General features: G+C 39.2%; 1 protein-coding gene across 2 annotated transcripts in view; it reads right to left on the reverse strand.

The window, feature by feature from the left end:
- Positions 1–295: 295 nt before the first annotated feature.
- Positions 296–18,473, reverse strand: part of SNX4 (sorting nexin 4) — a 33,418-nt gene continuing 15,240 nt past the window's right edge. For both annotated transcript variants that reach the window (XM_054278332.1, XM_054278333.1), the window contains exons 6-14: positions 17,878–17,933; positions 13,282–13,354; positions 11,724–11,785; positions 10,185–10,250; positions 6,251–6,340; positions 4,933–5,032; positions 4,035–4,180; positions 2,538–2,652; positions 296–2,190 (exon numbers count right to left, since the gene is read on the reverse strand). In XM_054278332.1, the coding sequence (XP_054134307.1) occupies positions 2,143–2,190; positions 2,538–2,652; positions 4,035–4,180; positions 4,933–5,032; positions 6,251–6,340; positions 10,185–10,250; positions 11,724–11,785; positions 13,282–13,354; positions 17,878–17,933 (756 nt within the window). In that variant the 3' untranslated portion in view covers positions 296–2,142. The remainder of the gene's footprint in view (positions 2,191–2,537; positions 2,653–4,034; positions 4,181–4,932; positions 5,033–6,250; positions 6,341–10,184; positions 10,251–11,723; positions 11,786–13,281; positions 13,355–17,877; positions 17,934–18,473) is intronic.

The raw sequence follows: 18,473 nt of genomic DNA on the forward strand, positions 1-18,473 counted from the left end.
TTGCCTGTCACATAATTTCACAAATAATGCAAAATGTCTTCAAAAGCATCTTCTCTTAACTAGATGGAGACACATGAAATTCAGACAGCTGACTTGTAGCAAGCATCTAATTTTGGCCTTAGCACTATGTTCCTACCTAAAGGGAAAGCTGTGCACAATTCACCAAATTTTAAACCCAAATTTGGAGGCCACTTAAGAGCTAAGATGGACAAGAACCACTTTCAAGAAATCAAACAACAGTTTTCAGAATAGGAAAGACAGAGCTTTTTACAATAAAACCAACATAACAAAAATATCAAAGAGCAATTTTATTTCTCTTATTTGGCACAAAACTTACAAGAACTGTTTTGTTCCCTTCTTAAATTTTAGTACAACTAGCAAGGAAAAAAAAGGCATACTAATACATTTAATGAGCTGTACAGCAAGTGACATGTGGAAGGAGGCACCAGAAAGATCTACCAAAAATCAAAGTGCATGAAAAATACCTACTCTGAGCGCCTCATGGTATTGTATTAAGGCACCACTCCTTTAGAAGGTTTACTGAATACATCAAGTGTGCAACTTCTTGGTTTGGAATGTGAGAGTCCTTCAGCCTGCATCAGAACCGGACACTGCAACCTCTGAATGGAACAATGTTTCTCCAATGTTTAAGGAAGAGAGCTCTTCGTGCCCAACATCATCCCTCAGCCAGGCATGTCACTGTCACATGCTTTGGGAAAGCCAACACAGGTTTTCAGAGTACCAGCACTGTACTTCAGAGTTTTAAGCTGTACTGTGCACCAGACCTATGCATTCTTTACAATGGTTTTATAGAAAAGAAAGGTTGAAGAGACAAAAGCAACATGGGACATACCAGTAAATACATTTAGATAGTTTTATCAAAAGAACATTTAAGGAGTTTTGGGAGTATCTCTTACAAAAAAAAAAAAATCTGAATAGTGTTATAATCCAAAATAATTAAATACACTTTTCAACAGATTATTACAAAGCTTCCTTCAGGACTACCAATCAAGTCTGACAAATTCCACAAGACTTCAGGAACTTTCAGAAAGGATGTAGAAAAAGCCCAGTATTAGACAGTGGTAAGAGATTTTCATAATTGGAAACATTTAATGCAAATCCCATAACTGCAAATCATTTTATACAGGTGTGTATATTCCACACATTCACACACACACTCACACACACACTGAAACATCATTACAAGGGCCAAACAGACACCTTGGATCATTGTGGGTTCTGCACATCACTGCTCTGAAGTATGACAGAAGCTGCACCAGGTTTTTATTTCAGCACCTTCATTAAGAACTATTTGTTTAAGAACCAAACAACTTCAGTTATAGGTGCCACAGGCCAGATTCACACCAAGTGTAAACAGGTTCCAAACAACCAAAGAGAAGTTGCATCTGCTTCTTACCAGCTTTGACTTTGGTTTTTCTGCTCAGCTGGATCACCAGTCACCTTTACTTGCAGGAAGAAGTTTAGTAAGAAATCAATGCCCATATCAAAACTGAAGTGGGAACCAGTAAATGCAGAATATTGTTATCAAACCACTGTACAACACCTCTACTGTAGAGAGTTTCAAACATCTCAGGAGCTTGAGACTGCTTAACTTGAACTCTGGAAAAACATATTTCTCTATGGACATGCAAAGGCATTTAAATATGAACTCTAGGCATTACAATATTTCATTTTTGTCCTCTTATGGCATAGACCTCGAGAACACAACTGTGTGCCCCATTATAAAACCAAAGCACCCTTGAGCATTAAAAATTCTAAACAGCAAGGGTTGGAAAGAAGGGCATCTGGAAGTGATCTACACATTACAGAGCATGGTGTTTCACAAGTCTCTGAACAGTTTAGTTCATACTTTCTGGGATAACTTTCCCAATACCTTTGTCCCAATACAGAGCTGTAGTTTTCAGTAACTCTTTTACCCCTGCATTCTTTGCTACCACATATAAAACATGCCACAGAAGTGGCAGTCAGGCCTAAACATTTAACAACATGTCCTTTTCATCCTTTATTAACAATTACATTTATTTCATGATTTGTATGTAAGTCATGTAGCAATATAACATTGGTGTTATACACTGTGCTTCCGTTCTCTGGCACTTGGAGGAGGAATTCATTTCCAGATAGTCACATCTTGCTGAAGCATTCCTTTGCATTGGTCCAAACCTGAATTCCCTTTTAAAAAAGAACAGTTAAAAATCAATAGGTGGGAATATACTCTGTTTGCAAACCTCATCCACAGCTTTCTTCAACAGAAGACTCTACAAAGAAGTCCCATAGAACTTCACAGAAGAAGGCAGAGACCACATTGAAATTGGATCACACTATTTTATATCTATATTTTATATCTATCTCAACATTAACATGTCACTGAGTTCAGGAGGACAGACTATGTGGGAGGTTTTATGGTGGTGATTTCCAATCTTCTGTGACTGCCCTGTTCCCAGTTACTGACAGTGTGCATCTGCCCCCCTGCTGACAGGACAAACACACTGGGCCAGCCCTTCCCAAGCCACACGTACCTTTTTGCACATGCTAATCTGCATTACAGCATAGCTTATAAGTGCCTCCTTCAAATCATGATTCTTCTGCTCTTTAAACCGTTCAATGTCAGCCCAGGCACTTTTCACAAAGTCTCTGAAATTTAAAGCAATGATTTCTGTTAGTGTGTGTTTTACCCTCAGCTCTGGACACTCAGCAGAGAAGCTGTGTATGACAGTGCTCCATCTTTCGGTCAGTAAATCAAGTCCTGCAAATATAATGCATCCCTCAGTGTCCTCATTTTACAACTGGCACCACTACCTAATTCTCCACCTTCTTTTGAAGGTTTTTAACCTAGAGTTTCACAGGATACATTAGGATGTTTGTTTGGCTTGGTGTTTTTTCCCCAGGAAGTATCACTGCCATGGAACCAGAATAAGTCAGAATATAATTTTTTTCCTTCAGATTGTGTTGGGGTAATTAATTATCTTTATGCCAATATTCAGCATACAACACTGCACGTTTCTTTTTCAACTGTCAAGTCAGAATCTTTATCTCTTCAGCATGAAAACTCACTGGTTTGTCAGGATGTGAGACAGTCAAGTACAATAAACATTTGCAATGCAAATTTAACTTGGATAATTCACTTCAGAAATTAATTTTGTTGGTTTGGTGATTTGTTGATTAATTTTGTTGATTCTGGTGTAGTCAGGTCTCCTTAGCTAAAATGGAGGCATATATCTGTAATTCCTACTTTCGTTTGTGCTGGACTAGCATTCACTCGAAAATTGCTTCCAGAGTTACAAAAGCACATCTCAAGTACATCTGCCAAAATTATTAAGATATTGCATTTACTGAGTGTCTTGTTGCTTTGAACTATTCATGAACTAGTCTTACCTTTCCAGCTCTAATGCTAGCATATCAGGGGATACCATGTTTACCCCTTATGTTATGTGACAGACATGCTTTTACAAAATCCCATTGCTTTAAGAATGTTGGTTCCTATTTTTAATTTTTGCACACCTGAAGAAAATTTCATTAGAGCACCAAGAAGCAGTTACACAGCAAACACAACTCCCCAGACCTTCTAATCTCTTTCAAACAGGAGTAAGGTGTCCCCCATAGGAGAAGTTGCTGAATATGGGCTCAGCACCCTTACACACAAACCAAACTAAAGACTGTATTTGAAGCAAATCAGCCTTTGAGTCTCAGCCTATTCAGCTGCAGACCTCCAAGCCCACCTGCTAAATATATTACTAGTGGAACATAAAAGCATGCAAGTCAGCCATTAGAGTGGGCTCAGTAACTGGGAAAGTCATCAGGTTTTACATAAGCCATACACTCGGACCAGAAGCTAACTGCATGTACTGCACTTTATTTCACAACTTGCAGCTGACAGGAGCTTTTATAGACAGCTCATAAACACCAAGAATATATTAAAAACACTTATAAAATGCAAACACCTTCAAGAGCATCCAGTCAAGGACTTTTGTTAAAACAAGCCCTGTGTTTTCTTTGAAACAGCAAAGTCCATTTACCTGCCCTCCAGATTTTTAGACTTCAGTTGTTCTTCTCCTTCCTGTATCTGCTCCTCTAGAACCTTTATCTTGGCTTCTCTCTGCTCAGGGGTTTCTTGCCCAAAGAGCTTGCTGGTCATCCCCTTCAGGGAGAAGGTTCTCACAGTCTACAAAAAACAAGGATACTCTAGGTTTGGCATGTCCTGAGCACAGCCACAGGACATCAGGTGACTTCATTGCCATTTGTGCTTATTATTTGGCTGATTTTTTTGCTTTAATTTCCACTTCATTATTTGATAAGTAGCTCTGATGACTCAGGATAGACTAAGTAAAGTGGGGAGGAGATAATTTGATGTTCAAACACTTTAAGGCTGACAAGGGTGAACTTTCAGAGCAGCTTTCCTAGTGAAGTAGGAAAGAAACTAAGAGAAACAAAAGCCATAAAGGCATTCCATAAAGAACATCAATAGATCCAAGAGCAAAATTAACAATTCTAAAACTGTCAGTTATCATTTTCAGATAATATTTTAGGTAATGTTATCTCCTACATAAAATGGACTAACACAACATATCAATAACACCCACTGTTCAAAAGGCAAAGGAAATCTTCCAGAATTCCCAACATTTTCATCTTTAGGATAGAGTTGTCTATAGATAGAGTGTTATCCTGCTCCAGTCATATTTACTGCAATCTTCTACTTGCTCAGTATTCAATAAAAGACATTTGGCACAAACAGTTTAAGTCTCCAAGAACCAAGTTACATTAAACCTCACATGTCTCCAGCTCATATGATACCACTTCTCAAAAGCAGCAGCCAGCATGCTGGTGCCATTTAAATATCATTCTGAGTAACTTGGCTCAAGTAAAAAATAAATTCAGGAAGAGGTATCTTGGAGAAGAAAGTGGAAAAAGACTCACTCCTGTTGCCAGCTCCTCACACTGCTGTTTCTTAGATGTCAAGTCCTGTGCAGCCATTTCCAAATCATATTGCATTAGTTCATGCTTCCTGCAAACTGCCCTGAAAAGCAAGTAATGAAAGATCTGTCATGAAATACTTTGTTTTGCTACATTTCCCTCCATTTACACTTTACAAATAGCATCATGTTTTGTTTGCTTTTTGACAGGAAGCACCTCTAATTATTCATCTAGCCCAAATTCAACAGCCCTATCACAGACTGCATAACTCTGCAAGTGCTGTAGTTAAGCAAGCTTGCATCAAAGCATAAATAAAGTTCTTAGTACAACTGCATTCTGCTTCTCTTTATAGACTCATTCCAAGATACATTCAGCAATACAAGCCCTACTACCTCCTTAAGGACACCACTGTAAAACAATTTAATTCAAAACACATTACAGAAATATCACAGCTTTGACAAAAGATACCTGGAGATGGTGCCTGTCACAGCAGCAATCTATCAATCCATCATAAAATTCATCACATTTTCTTTCTTAAACAATGAAACAAGAAACTGCTTCTAGACTCATACAGTGCCTTTCATCTGGAAAAGAGGAGTTTCCTCTGACCACCTGCAGTAACTCCCAGTCCTGTGTGGGCTGATGATGCTCCATCCATCCTGCACAGCCGGATGCACAAGGGTGTCCCAGGAGAGGCTCCCACACAGCAGCCCCTGCACTCACCAACCCCATTCATATTGGGCCTCTCCAAGAGGGTCAGAGCCAACCCTTGTGAAGCACAAGAGCTTTAGGCACAGCCTTGCAGCATAAAGCAATCTGCTTTTGTGTCCATGCTTGTTAGGAGTGACTGACAAAGACTAACATGAAACAAAACAAAAAGTTGGTATTTAAGTGCACAAGACTGTGCAGCAGATGAACATTATGCTGGGCATGTGGAAAGTTCCTGGAATTTGTAATGGCTGTAACAGCTCTGTTTGGGCTATCTCATTTGAAACCTGGAGCTTTCAACACATTGGGGCACTATTACACCAAAAGCCAAGGTAACAGTGGAACCAGAGGAATAAACAGCATTTTCTTCTATAGTGTACAGATTCTAACATTTCTGCCTTTTCACTGCTGGTCAGATCAGCTCTAATTTGTTTGCCACTCACATGACAATTGAGTACAAGTAAGCAGAATAAGAAACAAGAACACAGAGACTCCACTACACTGGAATTTCTTCTCAGAGAACACAAGAGGACACCAGACTGAATTAAATATCAACATCACATTAGAGAAAATGCCTACAGCTTCCTTTTGAGCTCTAGACTTCTGTACATACCGCAGTGCTTCAGCATAGAAGAGATATTCCTTCAGCTGATCTGCATAGTGCTCCTCTTCTTCCAGTATGTCATCAATAGAAGCTGCATATCTAGTGAAAAACAGCCACAGTTAAATGTAAAGCTGATTAATTTAACCTTTAAGGATACACATGCAGTAACAAGAGGGAACACCCATGATAAAAAGCAAAAAGCACTTTGAAAAAGATTTTTTTTTGTTTTTAATTAAACTCTGAATCAGCTAATGTCAACATTCCTGTGGGCCTGCTTCTTTGGTTGTTACATTGATTCATTGTACAGTGAATCTTTTGACAAGTACAAAATCTATCATAACTCTCCTGCTGAAGATGAGACAGCTTTTCTTACAGGAAAAAAACCCCAATTTATTCCTTTTCTTCAGAGGACTGTCAATAGGCAGCATCAAGACAAAAAAAAAAAAAAAAAGACACAGTGCAAAAGAAATCCTTCAAGGCTTAAAGCATTAAGAGCCAGGAATGTGAACATCACACCTTCTGAAAAGCAGAGGCTGCTTTCATGGCTTGTTATTCAGTGTGAGTACAAGATAACTCACAGGAGTGCCCTGAACACCACAACATTAGGTCCCTCCAGCTCCTTCAAAGTCTGCAGCTTTATCTGCTGTGTAAGTCAGGCATATTAATTCACAGCAACAGGAAGTTTAACCTTCCTTTTAGGGAGAAATCTGAAGTACAAGGGCTTGGACCAAATCTGCAGCTCTTGCATTCAGTAAGAGTTTTGTTGTGTAGGCTACAAGTGGCAAAAAGCACTTTATTTTTCTAGTTGATACTGCTTATTTGACAGTATTTAGTGTGTTCTTGCTAGCCAAGGTGACTGTCTTGGACAGATTTGCAGGGACAGGCCTACAGCTATCTGCACATCCCATCTGGCACAGGCACAGAAATCAGATTCCTCTGTAGCCTGGCACTCAGGGCATGTGCCACTGGGGATAGCCAGGATGAATGAGATCCCACACAAATACCTTCATCTATTGTGCTAACTCAGGCTGGATTCTCAGCTATGTGGCAATCTCACACACCTGCAGGCTCTCTGAAGTGAGCATATGTCCATTCTTCTCTAGCAACCAGCACAATGTGACCCAAATGCTAATTATAGCACCTCTTGGCTTTCCAGTTTTTGCAGAATCTTTCTGTTTTCCCTTTTCTCCCTATGCCTCTCCAGTAATTGGCTCTGTGGAAGAAGTGACAGAGTCTCAAGCTGAAAGGGAATCAGTAACATGAATTTGGGAAGTTTGCAAGTATGATGAGTTGTTTTGATGCTCTCTGAAATCAAAGACATGGCACACTCAGGAAAAGCCCTACCAAGGCTCTTGGTGATGAATAAATATAACATGTGAAGAGGTCAGCAACAGCAGACCAGTTTAAGTAGAAGGGATTAAAGAACAGAGACAGCAAGAATTCATATTATGAACCAGTGTAAGAATTAAGTCAAAACTGTTGAAAAATGCACTTGTTCTGAAAAAAATCCTGCAGCCATAGAGGTCATAAATGGCTTACCCTATTTTAAGTTCTGCAGTGCAATAATTTTAGTATAGTGGTTAGATTTCTCAGGGCAGCAGATGGACCACATTTCATTTTCAAGTAAGATCTAAGTTTAGAGCAGTGCTAGAGCTCATCTGTGGCAGATCAACTCTCAGAAAAGAACTTCAAAAACAAACAACCAAAAAATCTCACCAAACAAAATCCCACCTTACTTAGGCAAGTTTTTATACTGAGTTTGATTTGGGAGGGAAAAAAATGTAATAAGTTACATTTCTGACTGCCTAAACTTGGGCAAACTAGAGGAAGTGTTAGGAGAAACACTGCAGTAAGTTCTAAAGGTAGCTGATATGGTCTCACTCTTTGTGTAAGCTGCCAACTAAACCCTTGTTTTAGTTTAGACTGGTTCAATATATAATGACAGTCTAGCTGATACAGAGATAAAGGGTCACTCATAAATGGAATAAAGGACAGAACTCAAAGGTCTGGCACTTTTTTCTTTCATCTTTTAAATGCTAGCTATAGCCACTCACTCCAACTTTCTCAGTATTCTCTGTCACTTTAGCAAGCCTCATCTTGTAATAAAGCACGCACCCACAGAAGTTTTGGGGTGTCTTCTCCAAACTTTTAGCAGTTATAGATCATACTAACCAAAAATAACTCAAAAGCTTAAATAAACATCTAGTTAAGACTACAGCATTTGGGGTAGATAGAGAATAATTAAATTAATTTTGAAATTTAACATCTATATTAGGCAACCTTCTAGAAGTAGATTTTGTTGCAATAAATTCCCACCTGATGTCATGGGAATGGTAACTGAACTGGTAAGTTATACTTTAAAGAGATCATAGATATGAGCCTTAGTGCTAGGAGACCACATGGGTCACTGAATGAGTTCCTGAACCTCACAACTGCTGCTTCTTGCTTGATTGTCATCACTGAGGGATTGCTGCTGTACAAGAGTGCCAGAGCACAGGAGATGACAGACAATGAAAGCTACCTCAGACTTCATGCAGTGAGTAAAATTACCCACAACAGCAGTTACCCACTGCCATTACTCTGGATCTTTAGTCCCATGTTACAGACAGAAATATTAAATGTTATGGATGTGTGAGAAGGCTCAGCCTCCTGATTGAGAAGTGACACAAACTTCTTTTAATTGGTTATGCGTCTCCAGGTGTTTGACATTTTGGTGTGGTGTATCTGAACCACTGAAAATCTTTGTGTGATTCCTTAACTCCACTACATCATACCCAGTTTTCACAATCTCTTCAATTCCTGCCTACCACAGTAGGTGCTTACCATTGTATTCCACCCCTACTTCAATTACTTCTCTTCTGAAAGCAGAATGCTTTCTCCATTCTTTGTTCTCACCAGAGCCCTCTGCCATGAAAATATTACAGCTTTTCTTGTATGGAAACAACCCCATTAAACAAAACACAGAACTGTGAATAAATTATTCAGAAGTGGTCCAATTCTTAAAGATTTGCCAAAAGCAGAATTACTCTAAAAAAGCTGAGGGCATGGCTTTTGAAACCCTTCCACTTGGCAAGGCCAGTAACAATTAACCTGTTAACTTGACACCACCAATAACAATCAGGCAGTAGTATGAAAATCTGCCCTATAAACTAAACCTGAGAATTTATCTCCACAGGAATTACACTTTATTGATAAAAATATTGCATGAAGTGACAAACAGCTTCCATCTCTTGCAGGAGTTGTTATTTATCTGTTGTGTGGGATTACAGAAGAGGAATCAGAGTGGTAAGAAATGCTGTTTCACTTTCTGTATGTGACTACCTGAAAAGCAGAAGCCATGAGCTTAGAATACCCTTTCTGTGAGCACTCCCAAGTGCCAGACTCTTATTTTGAAGGCTGTGCTTCACATACTCTGCCAAATTACTCTAAAGATACAAAGAGAGAGGATTCTTTACTTTAATATATCCAGTCAGTGTTTGCTTCAAGAATCCACTGGAGTTTTGGTGCTGATTAATTAAATTTCTTAACTCCCTGTAATTAAGTCCAAATCTGTGTACCATCTACTGCATGGTACAAAATGCTGCTATCAAAACCAAATGGATCTCATCAGGTCTGTAGTACATTAAAGTTGTATTCCAGTTTCTGGCATAGTAGCTTAAAAGAAAAACTGGAAGGATTCCAAACACTTCTACGATTTCAAAATAATAATAAAAAAAGGAACCCCTCTGGTTCTCCTGAGGCTTTTTGAGCTACTTAATACAGTATATGGATGCTAAAACTGTGCCTGCATCCAAGGCACAGAAACACTGTATACCTAAAAACAATGCACCCCCAACTTTCTTGGTACTCATATGTACTTTGGGGTTGAGGGAAAAGAGAGGAAAGAGGGAGAGTTTCCACATCTGGCTTACATCAAACTATCAGATATTCAGTCAGTACTTACACATCCATGTGGTGGCCAGCACTCTGCAACCCATCCCCCATCTCCTTCTCTATTGCACTCCACTCACTGTAGGAAAAACAAACGAGAAACAACATCACACATGAAGGGTAAGGGAAGTTAATAAGCTGCATCCTGTATATAGTTTCTTTCCAGGTGACACCTGAATGGAAACTGCCTCAAAATTAGACTTGGTCAAATTGGCTTTTGTCTTTAAGGAACACCACTGACAATGTGAGAAGGCCATTTATGGCACTCTGTAAAACAACTGTCCCTAAACTCAAAGTCACAAATATAGTTAGTTTGGGATAGGTTTGGAACATAACCTTGTTTAAATAGCTGAAACTCAATTTAAAACAAAATCAAACAAACAAAACCAAACCACCAAGCATTTAATGTGAATGGGACAAGGGACTACAACAATGGTCAACTTTCTGAAACACATTCTGGGCTCACCAAGAATATACTAAGCTTTCCAGACTTACAGGGTACAAGACAGAAGCCTCTCATTCCAAAAACCAAAGGGTGAATTTGACTTCTGTAAGCATTTTACTTCTCCTGAAACTATGTGATGTATATAGCTTTATGCTTCATTGCAGACTCTTGTTTAGTTCTATTAATAAAAAAAAATTCCAACTTGCAAATGTCTCAACCACCTATTTATATCAGAGATATTATTTAGATAAAGATAGAAACAGACCTACAAAAAAAGATAGCAAGATACTTATTCTGGAAATCCTGGTATGTACTCTGCCATTTTAATTGTGTTCTCAGCTTTGAGAAACCTTGTGAGAGTTCTTAGTTACAAGAATTACACCCACAACTCTTTTTACAAGGAAAAAAGAGGTTCTCCTTATATTTCGCATAATTTACGTGTTATGCATCTATTCTGTCCTTCACTTTTTCATAAACATTCCACTCTGCTGATGTTGATATTTGTCTTTGTGTTATTACAGAACTACACCTAATTTCATTTTAAAACCCCCAATGAGAAAGACATCTGCAATCCATTAACCCAGAGAATTAAATTTAGCACTTGAACAGTGTGTAGAAGCAGGAGGTTTCCCTTAACCAGAAGTTTAGATTCTTGAATTCTCCAGTGAGATGGAAAACTTGAGCATGCAATTCCCTCATATAAATCAAAAAAACGATTGGCAAATTCACTTCTAAAAGCTACTAAAATTGGATAGATGTAATTGTTGATTTTTATCCATTAAAAGAACCTAGAAGCTTTTTCAGAGACAACTGCATGAAGAATAGCGAGTTACTTTCTGAAGAAACAAAATGCCAGCTCAGCAGAAGGAGGCCCAAAGATCTGGTACACAAAGCAAAAAGCTGTAGCCTTGCACTGGAAACTAAGCTCAGCAGATCAGGCAATCTCTGCATGCAGCACAGAAATCTCATTAGCGCTGCAATACAGAGATTTTCAAGATAGACAAAGAAATGTTTCAAATACGCTTTTCAAAAGCATAACACAACCAAGAAATTCCCTTCTCTCTCCCCATAACTATGTATGTATTTAAACACTGGAAGAACTCTTACCTGAATACTCTTCCATAGTTGCCATGGACTTTATAGACACCATAAAGCCGGTCTGCTACCCTCTAAAACATTTTAGAGACAGGTTTTGGTCATCAACATTAAGTGCAATTGCTTTGTGAAAACTCACATCCATACATACTCCAAGCTAAAGCCTTAATGTTCTTACACAGGTAAACTAGATTAGGCCTAAATCTAACATAAGCCACAACTGAAAGAAAAAAAAAAATCAACAGCATTAAGTCCTGGAAGACTGAAGTCACAATCAATGCTATGTTGAAAAGTAGCATTTCAAATCTATCTTTGGGAGTGCTCAATGATAGGATATGTCTGTGGAGACCATAATCAAGCTCTGTTCAGTTTTTGATAACCAAATATAATAATGCTGAATAATGCCAAATTTATGCACACACTTTTTTATTTAATTTATAGATGGCAAGTTAGAAGTCCATCTTGACATCAGTAATGTAGGGAAACCTTCAGTAAAATTCTAACAAGTGACTTGGTTTCTCCACCAGCTGTGTGAACTGAGGGAAAGGAAATGAACTGAACTCATTGCTTGAGCTAGAGGTCATTTCAGCTGTTTGGAGCGCCAGTACCTGCTGCAGCCAGCACTACAGTGCTGGCAAAACCTCAGAAGAAAAGACATGTGTACACTCTGGAGTGTGAGTTGTAATCCAGATAATGCCCTTGGAATTCTGACATACCAATGAATGAGATTAAAGTTCTGCAAGAGCTACCATTGTTATTATGATGTCTGTCACAGTAGTAGGAAAAAGGAAAGAGTAACAAATTGCCCAACAGATCTCACACGCACAACCCTGAGAAAACAGGACTGTCTGTAGAACACCACTTTTGGGAGTGACTAATTCTCTCAAGAACCTGAGTTTAGCAGAGCCATTACTGTCCTCTCTGCCACACAGGCCCATTGAAAATTAAATCACTGTTGAACGTACTAAAAAGAAGTAGCATGCTCTTACTATAGGAATTGCAATTTCTTATTTCCTTTTTGTGTCTTTAAAAAAATAACAACCTTCCACTCTCAACCCATAGGGTATCTAAATGCATTACATAATTGTTGTCATCATTAGAAAGGCTATTATTTATTGCAGATCAATGAACGAGCCAAAAAAAGAAAATACATAGTGGGAAGCATAAAGGATTCATACTAGAAGCTCATTATATGTCTGACCAGAAAACTGTGTTTTGAGGCCTTTCCCAAACCAAATATTCAGCAAAAGCTACTTGTCTGCTGAGTAGAGAGAAGCAGACACCTCGACTCTGTTTAGAGCATCTCCCTGTGATACGTGACTATCACAGCACAGGGCAGATTAGCCCTGTCAAACCCAACCATCAGATCTGGAACTCTTCCCCCTCCCAGCTCTGGGCAGTCAGTGCCCTCACCTCCTGCTGTCTCCTGCTCCACACTCCAGAGACAGACTCCCTCAGGCTAAACTGCCCTTATTCTAGAACACATATACCACTGCTCTTGACTAAACAAGAAATACAGCCTTATAAATAAATCATACTATTTGTCACGACACACATGGGAAATACTTACAGCTCTGACTCGCAGGAGGTGTGATATGACAGACTGCAGTTCATCGCTGTAGTGTTTTAGCTCAGTAAATCTCCTGGGAGCAGGAAACAGATAGTACATCATTAGCCATCATGAAAGCAAGCTTTCACAGCATGCACAATAGAGCCACAGCCCTGCAGCCAGCAAGCAGAGCCTGGATTGTGTTGGAGTGGAATTAGCTGAAGACTCCTAAAGAAGTGACTGCTGAGTTTCATTTCCCTCAAGTGAACAAACATCCCAACACTTGCATGATTGCTGTTTTTCAAGTGCAAATGTTGAAGGCTCAGATCAAATTAAGAGATAAAATTTTATGAAGTAAGAGTAGTTAGCTGAAGTTATTACATCACTGTTTTGTTGTTAGGGTTTTTTAATGGGATTTGTAAAAGCAAGGGTTAGTGAATAGGAAAGCTTCAAACAAACAGAAAGCCAAAATCTGCTGAAGCATATTTCTCAATAAAAGCATGTTTACATTTCTGACCTGACAAAGATATTTTACTTTCAAGCTGCCTCTATCCAGTTTTGGGCACAGCTTTTCAGGGGTTCAAGGAAACATTCACAATTACATTTTCCCTAAGGCTAATCTGTACATAACTGTAACATATGAAATCCTACTGAGACTTGTACCTGCACAGGAGCCACATATGGCTGAAGGCCATCAAATCACTACATCTCAACAAGGTACCAGACAGGCAAGCCATTGCAAGTGACTTGTGTTCACTGCTGGCTTGTCACTTCTGGCAAAGAGGCATTTTATCAGCCAGCCCAGTCAGGCTTCAGAGGCAATTTAAGCTGATACCTTTAGCTCTTGCTAATAACAAAGGTGAATCGTTTGCCACAGCTTTGCCAGGGACAGGTAACCAATTAAACCACAGCTACAGCCTCTTGTGTACACATAAACCCTCCCTACTACACACAAGTCTAGCTCATGACCTACTTTGGTACACAAGAATGTATTTATTTCATCCAGATGGGAAGCCAGAAACAGCTTTACCTAAATTACTAAACAATTATTGAAAATACACACAGAAGAATGCAACTAAAATTAAAGAATAGAAGACTGAGATTAGTGTTCCAGGTTGATGTTCAAGAATTAAAAAAAAACTCCATCCCTCCTCCCACCCCAGGCACACAGTCAGGCTTTGTATTTCAGAATAGCTTGTACCCAAGAGGTCTTACTGAAATGAGTTGGGTCACTTGTTTTGGGTGACCAAGTATGAAATTCCAGGGTTTTTCATTCAACACCTCTTCCTCCCCTGCCAGGAAGTCTTCCCCTAAAATATTCCCATCCTTACATTCAGGAAGTAAAAGCTTTATTATGACTTCCAATACTTTTGATTTCCAAGAAGCATTTGTTATAGCATTATGACACACACAGGGTTAAAGTATATAAAAAGATTTAAAAGTTAGCAGAGAAGCTGTATGGGGAAAAAGAAATGTAGTCACTGATCTGCACAGTGGGATTTAGAGAGCAATCTTTTCAGTTTACACTTTATAAAATATGCACCAGGGCTGCATGTCAGACAGCTGCAGACACGTACAGTGAAGATATTTGAAATAATTGAACTAAAAACAAAAGATTAAAAAGCATGCCTGCAGTGCAGGAAGACTCCCCTTTCCACTACAGAAATTTATAACGTAAAGTTTTATTTATCCTGTTTTGCCACAAGAAATCTTTTAGGAATGCTGTACTCCCTGAAGGCCAGAGTCAGGAGCCTAGGAGGACTTCCTGTATCCTGGCCTTCAGCAGCAATACATCTCTCAGAGCAATTCCTCCTCAATTAAAAGAAAATAATTTAAAATTATTATTTCAGAATCAAGCTGTATTCTATTTTGTCTCATAAAAGCATAAACCAAAGTGCTGCTATTTTTTTCCCAATTTTCTGTGAAGGTTGAAAATTTTACAAATATAATTTTCAGGAAAAACTGGTTTTAAGAGATTGGTAGTGTTGCAGATCAAAAGTTTATTTCTCAAGTACTTGGTCAAGTCCTACTCATTGCTCATGTGAAAAAAAAAAAGTTACATAATTATAAAGTAATTTCCAAGCAGGGCTCAGCGAGGCACACAAAGGGATGTTTACTTTCCAGTGTAACCTAACAGTAGAAGTGTAAAACAAGAGATAGTTTTGGCACTCAGCAACTGAGGCTTTTTAAACTAGCACTTTTCACTTGGTTTTACTGGTTCTGCAACATTAGGAACAGTCTAGGTACTTAACTGAGCTATTAAATAGAACTTGAGACACAAATGAAGAACTGATTGGGTCACACTGATGTAGGAACACCAGCAGGTCTTTCAAAAATACCTTTTATGATACTGGCAAAGGAAAAAAATTCCTTTAGAGTAGACAGCATTTCAGTGTAAGTTATTTACTTTGTGCATTTTACTCAGCAGCAATTCTCCTTGCATCAGGGCAGGCAGTGCCATTGTCCTGTTTTGTGAAGAGAGATAGTACAAGAACAGAACTATTCCCTAAAAAACAAGCCACTTATCTGAATAACCAGACAAAAAAACCCAGAGAGCTACTTTTAAAAAAATGTAAAAGCCTGCCTTAGGAAAAGCTTTAGTATTTTCTAAATAAATCTTCCACCAAAACCCAAAAGCTATGGTTTTCATTAGAGCCCAGAAAGAAAAGAAAGTATGCATGCCATGAGGCCAAATCAGAGAGGTCTGCAGTAGATACAAATTTACCTCTGAGTACCAGAATACTATATTTTTATCACCATTTAATTCCACCATTGAAACTACAAATTGCTTCCCACAGGAGCAGGTTTAGTTTCCAGTCCACATTTGACCTGGAAGAGCAGCCTCGTTTCAGCTGCATGAAGCTCCTCATGTTGCCAAGCTGATGGCTGCAGCTCCATGGCAATCCCAGCTGGGAGCTGCAGCTGCTCCTCACCTGAACCTCTCCTGGCCCAGGAGCCTGAAAGCCTGCACTCCACACAGCACTCAGGTCACACCTTTTGTTTCAGCAAGGCGAGCTTGCTGAACCACCTCACCAGCCAGCCACAGAACAGCAGCAAAGGCAAAGCAGAGGGGCCAGGCAGCTCGAGCACCAGTGTGCTGGGCAGAGCAAGGCACTGGGCCTCCTGTCAGAGCCACACGTGCTGCAGCAAAAGGCAAACAAACAACTTCTGCTCATGAGTTATTTATTAAACAGTTTGTATCCCCAAGTGCAATTTGGAACTTAGGTTGCTGGCAGAATACAAGAGAAAACATGGCCCATTTCTCAAGTGCTATGAAAGCTCTACCAAGGCACACACGCTCCAGGACTGTTTTTGTTACAAGCCCTTTCCTCATGTTTTCCTTGTATTAACCCTTTTTCTACTTTTTAACAAGCTCCTTCTCATAACAGCTTTGCTTTTTGAAAGATTGTTACAATTATTACAAGCTAACAAGGATGCTCCTTAAACAGTCTTGCCCACCCGTGCCTACAGTCAGACTTCTGGCAGTTTAGCTGCTGTGAGAGCAGGAAAAGATAACTCCTACTGGCCACAGAGGAAGATGACTGAGGGTGAAACATTCAAACAAGGGGCCATTTTCACCTGCAGATACAGAGAATTGCTGTCTTCCAATCTCATTCATTCATGTTATCATTTACATTAAACCCTGGCTAAAAGCTTCCTGGCTGCCACAGAGGGCCCTAAAAACAAGCACAGTAAAAAAGGAGGGACTGGACCAATTCACAGGCTAACCTATGAACCCTATGAAGAGGTTCAGAAAGGTATCCTTACCACAATATGCACAGATATTGTATCCTTAACACAGAACCCACAGATTCTATGGCACAGACAGCAGTCAGGCACGGGGGCTCTCCCCAAGGAGCATCTCCTGGTGCCACTGCTGGACAGCAAGGGCACCCAGTAGAGCACTTTGCACAGGTCTCCACAGCCTGTGGATGGCAAACAGCAACATCTCTTGGCCCCATCACTGCACACTGATGCTTCTAAACCACTGCAGAAGTAGAAACTCCCATTTACCCTTCCCACATCACCATGGGTGTGATGAACCTCCCACTATATACACTGACAATTCTGAGCAGTTCTTCCATCCAGCAGATTGCTCCAGTGCCTGTCCCAGAGCTCTGTAAACTGCAACAGAGCTGAACTGACCTCTGGACTTCCAAAAGCATCTGTGAAAATTGGCAGCTTGGAAAGAACTGTGAACTGCAACTCCAGGGTGTGTGCATCCAGAGCTGTACACCAGCAGACTTTTGGAAAGATCTACTATCAATCTGTACTCTGTTCATGCTTGGAAAGATTTCTTGAAAACAAATATTAAGAGGTTCTTTTTCAGAGTCTGGTTTTGGGGATTTTTTTGTCCCTTCGTTTTAGTCTAGCTAAAATGAAATACTCATTTTACATAAAGTGATGGAATTTTTCTGAATGCTTCCTGCTTCTGGAGGCAGGATTCATCAAATATTTTCACACTACCTCTTTACTGGGCTCCTGAAAAGATTTGAAGTGCAGAAAGATAATTTTTCTTTTCTGAATTTGTACTAAAGAGATAGAATATTCTGTCACCTGAAGTTATAGTTATAACTGAAAAAGGGAAAGGGAGGGAAGAAGGATGTGGAATCTTACTTGTCTGGGTTTTTCACTCTGAATGTTGCATTAAGAGCTTTTAATCTGGAATCTGCCTGAAAAAGGGGAAAAAAAGCTTTGTTAATTTAATGCAATTAAATTTCAGTGACAAAAAAATCTCAGCCTTCTGGCAGCACCATTAGAAAAACGTCCTGCCTTCATGGCATATTTAAGTCTTCCAACATTGAACAAGTTGACACCAGCTGCCCTGAATGTCAGATATTTTTATTAAAAAGTCAAAAAACTATGCTATTTTTGTGAATATGATGTAAACAGTAACCACTAAAATAAAGCTGGTATAATCCAAGTCCCACAGAAATAGTCCCTTCTTAAAATGCTGCACAAATAATGGATTTAAGATACACAACCCCACATTCTTTTTAGATGAAGCAATTAGGTAACTTAAGACCATATGGACAAGCTATTTTATATTTCTCAAACCAAATAAAACCAGTGGTAGAGTGACCTCTATATGCTCTTTATTACCAGGAACAGTTCCCCAGTGAAATCAAAATCTTATATATGTTGTTCTCTTACTTTTTATGACTTGCTTTACAGAAAATATGTAATTTGTATATCAGAATAGAGCCCTTTTA

The sequence above is a fragment of the Melozone crissalis genome, unplaced genomic scaffold (genome assembly GCF_028551555.1).
Source record: "Melozone crissalis strain CALT ecotype California unplaced genomic scaffold, PUWL_Pcris_2 ptg000023l_1, whole genome shotgun sequence".
NCBI lineage: Eukaryota > Metazoa > Chordata > Aves > Passeriformes > Passerellidae > Melozone > Melozone crissalis.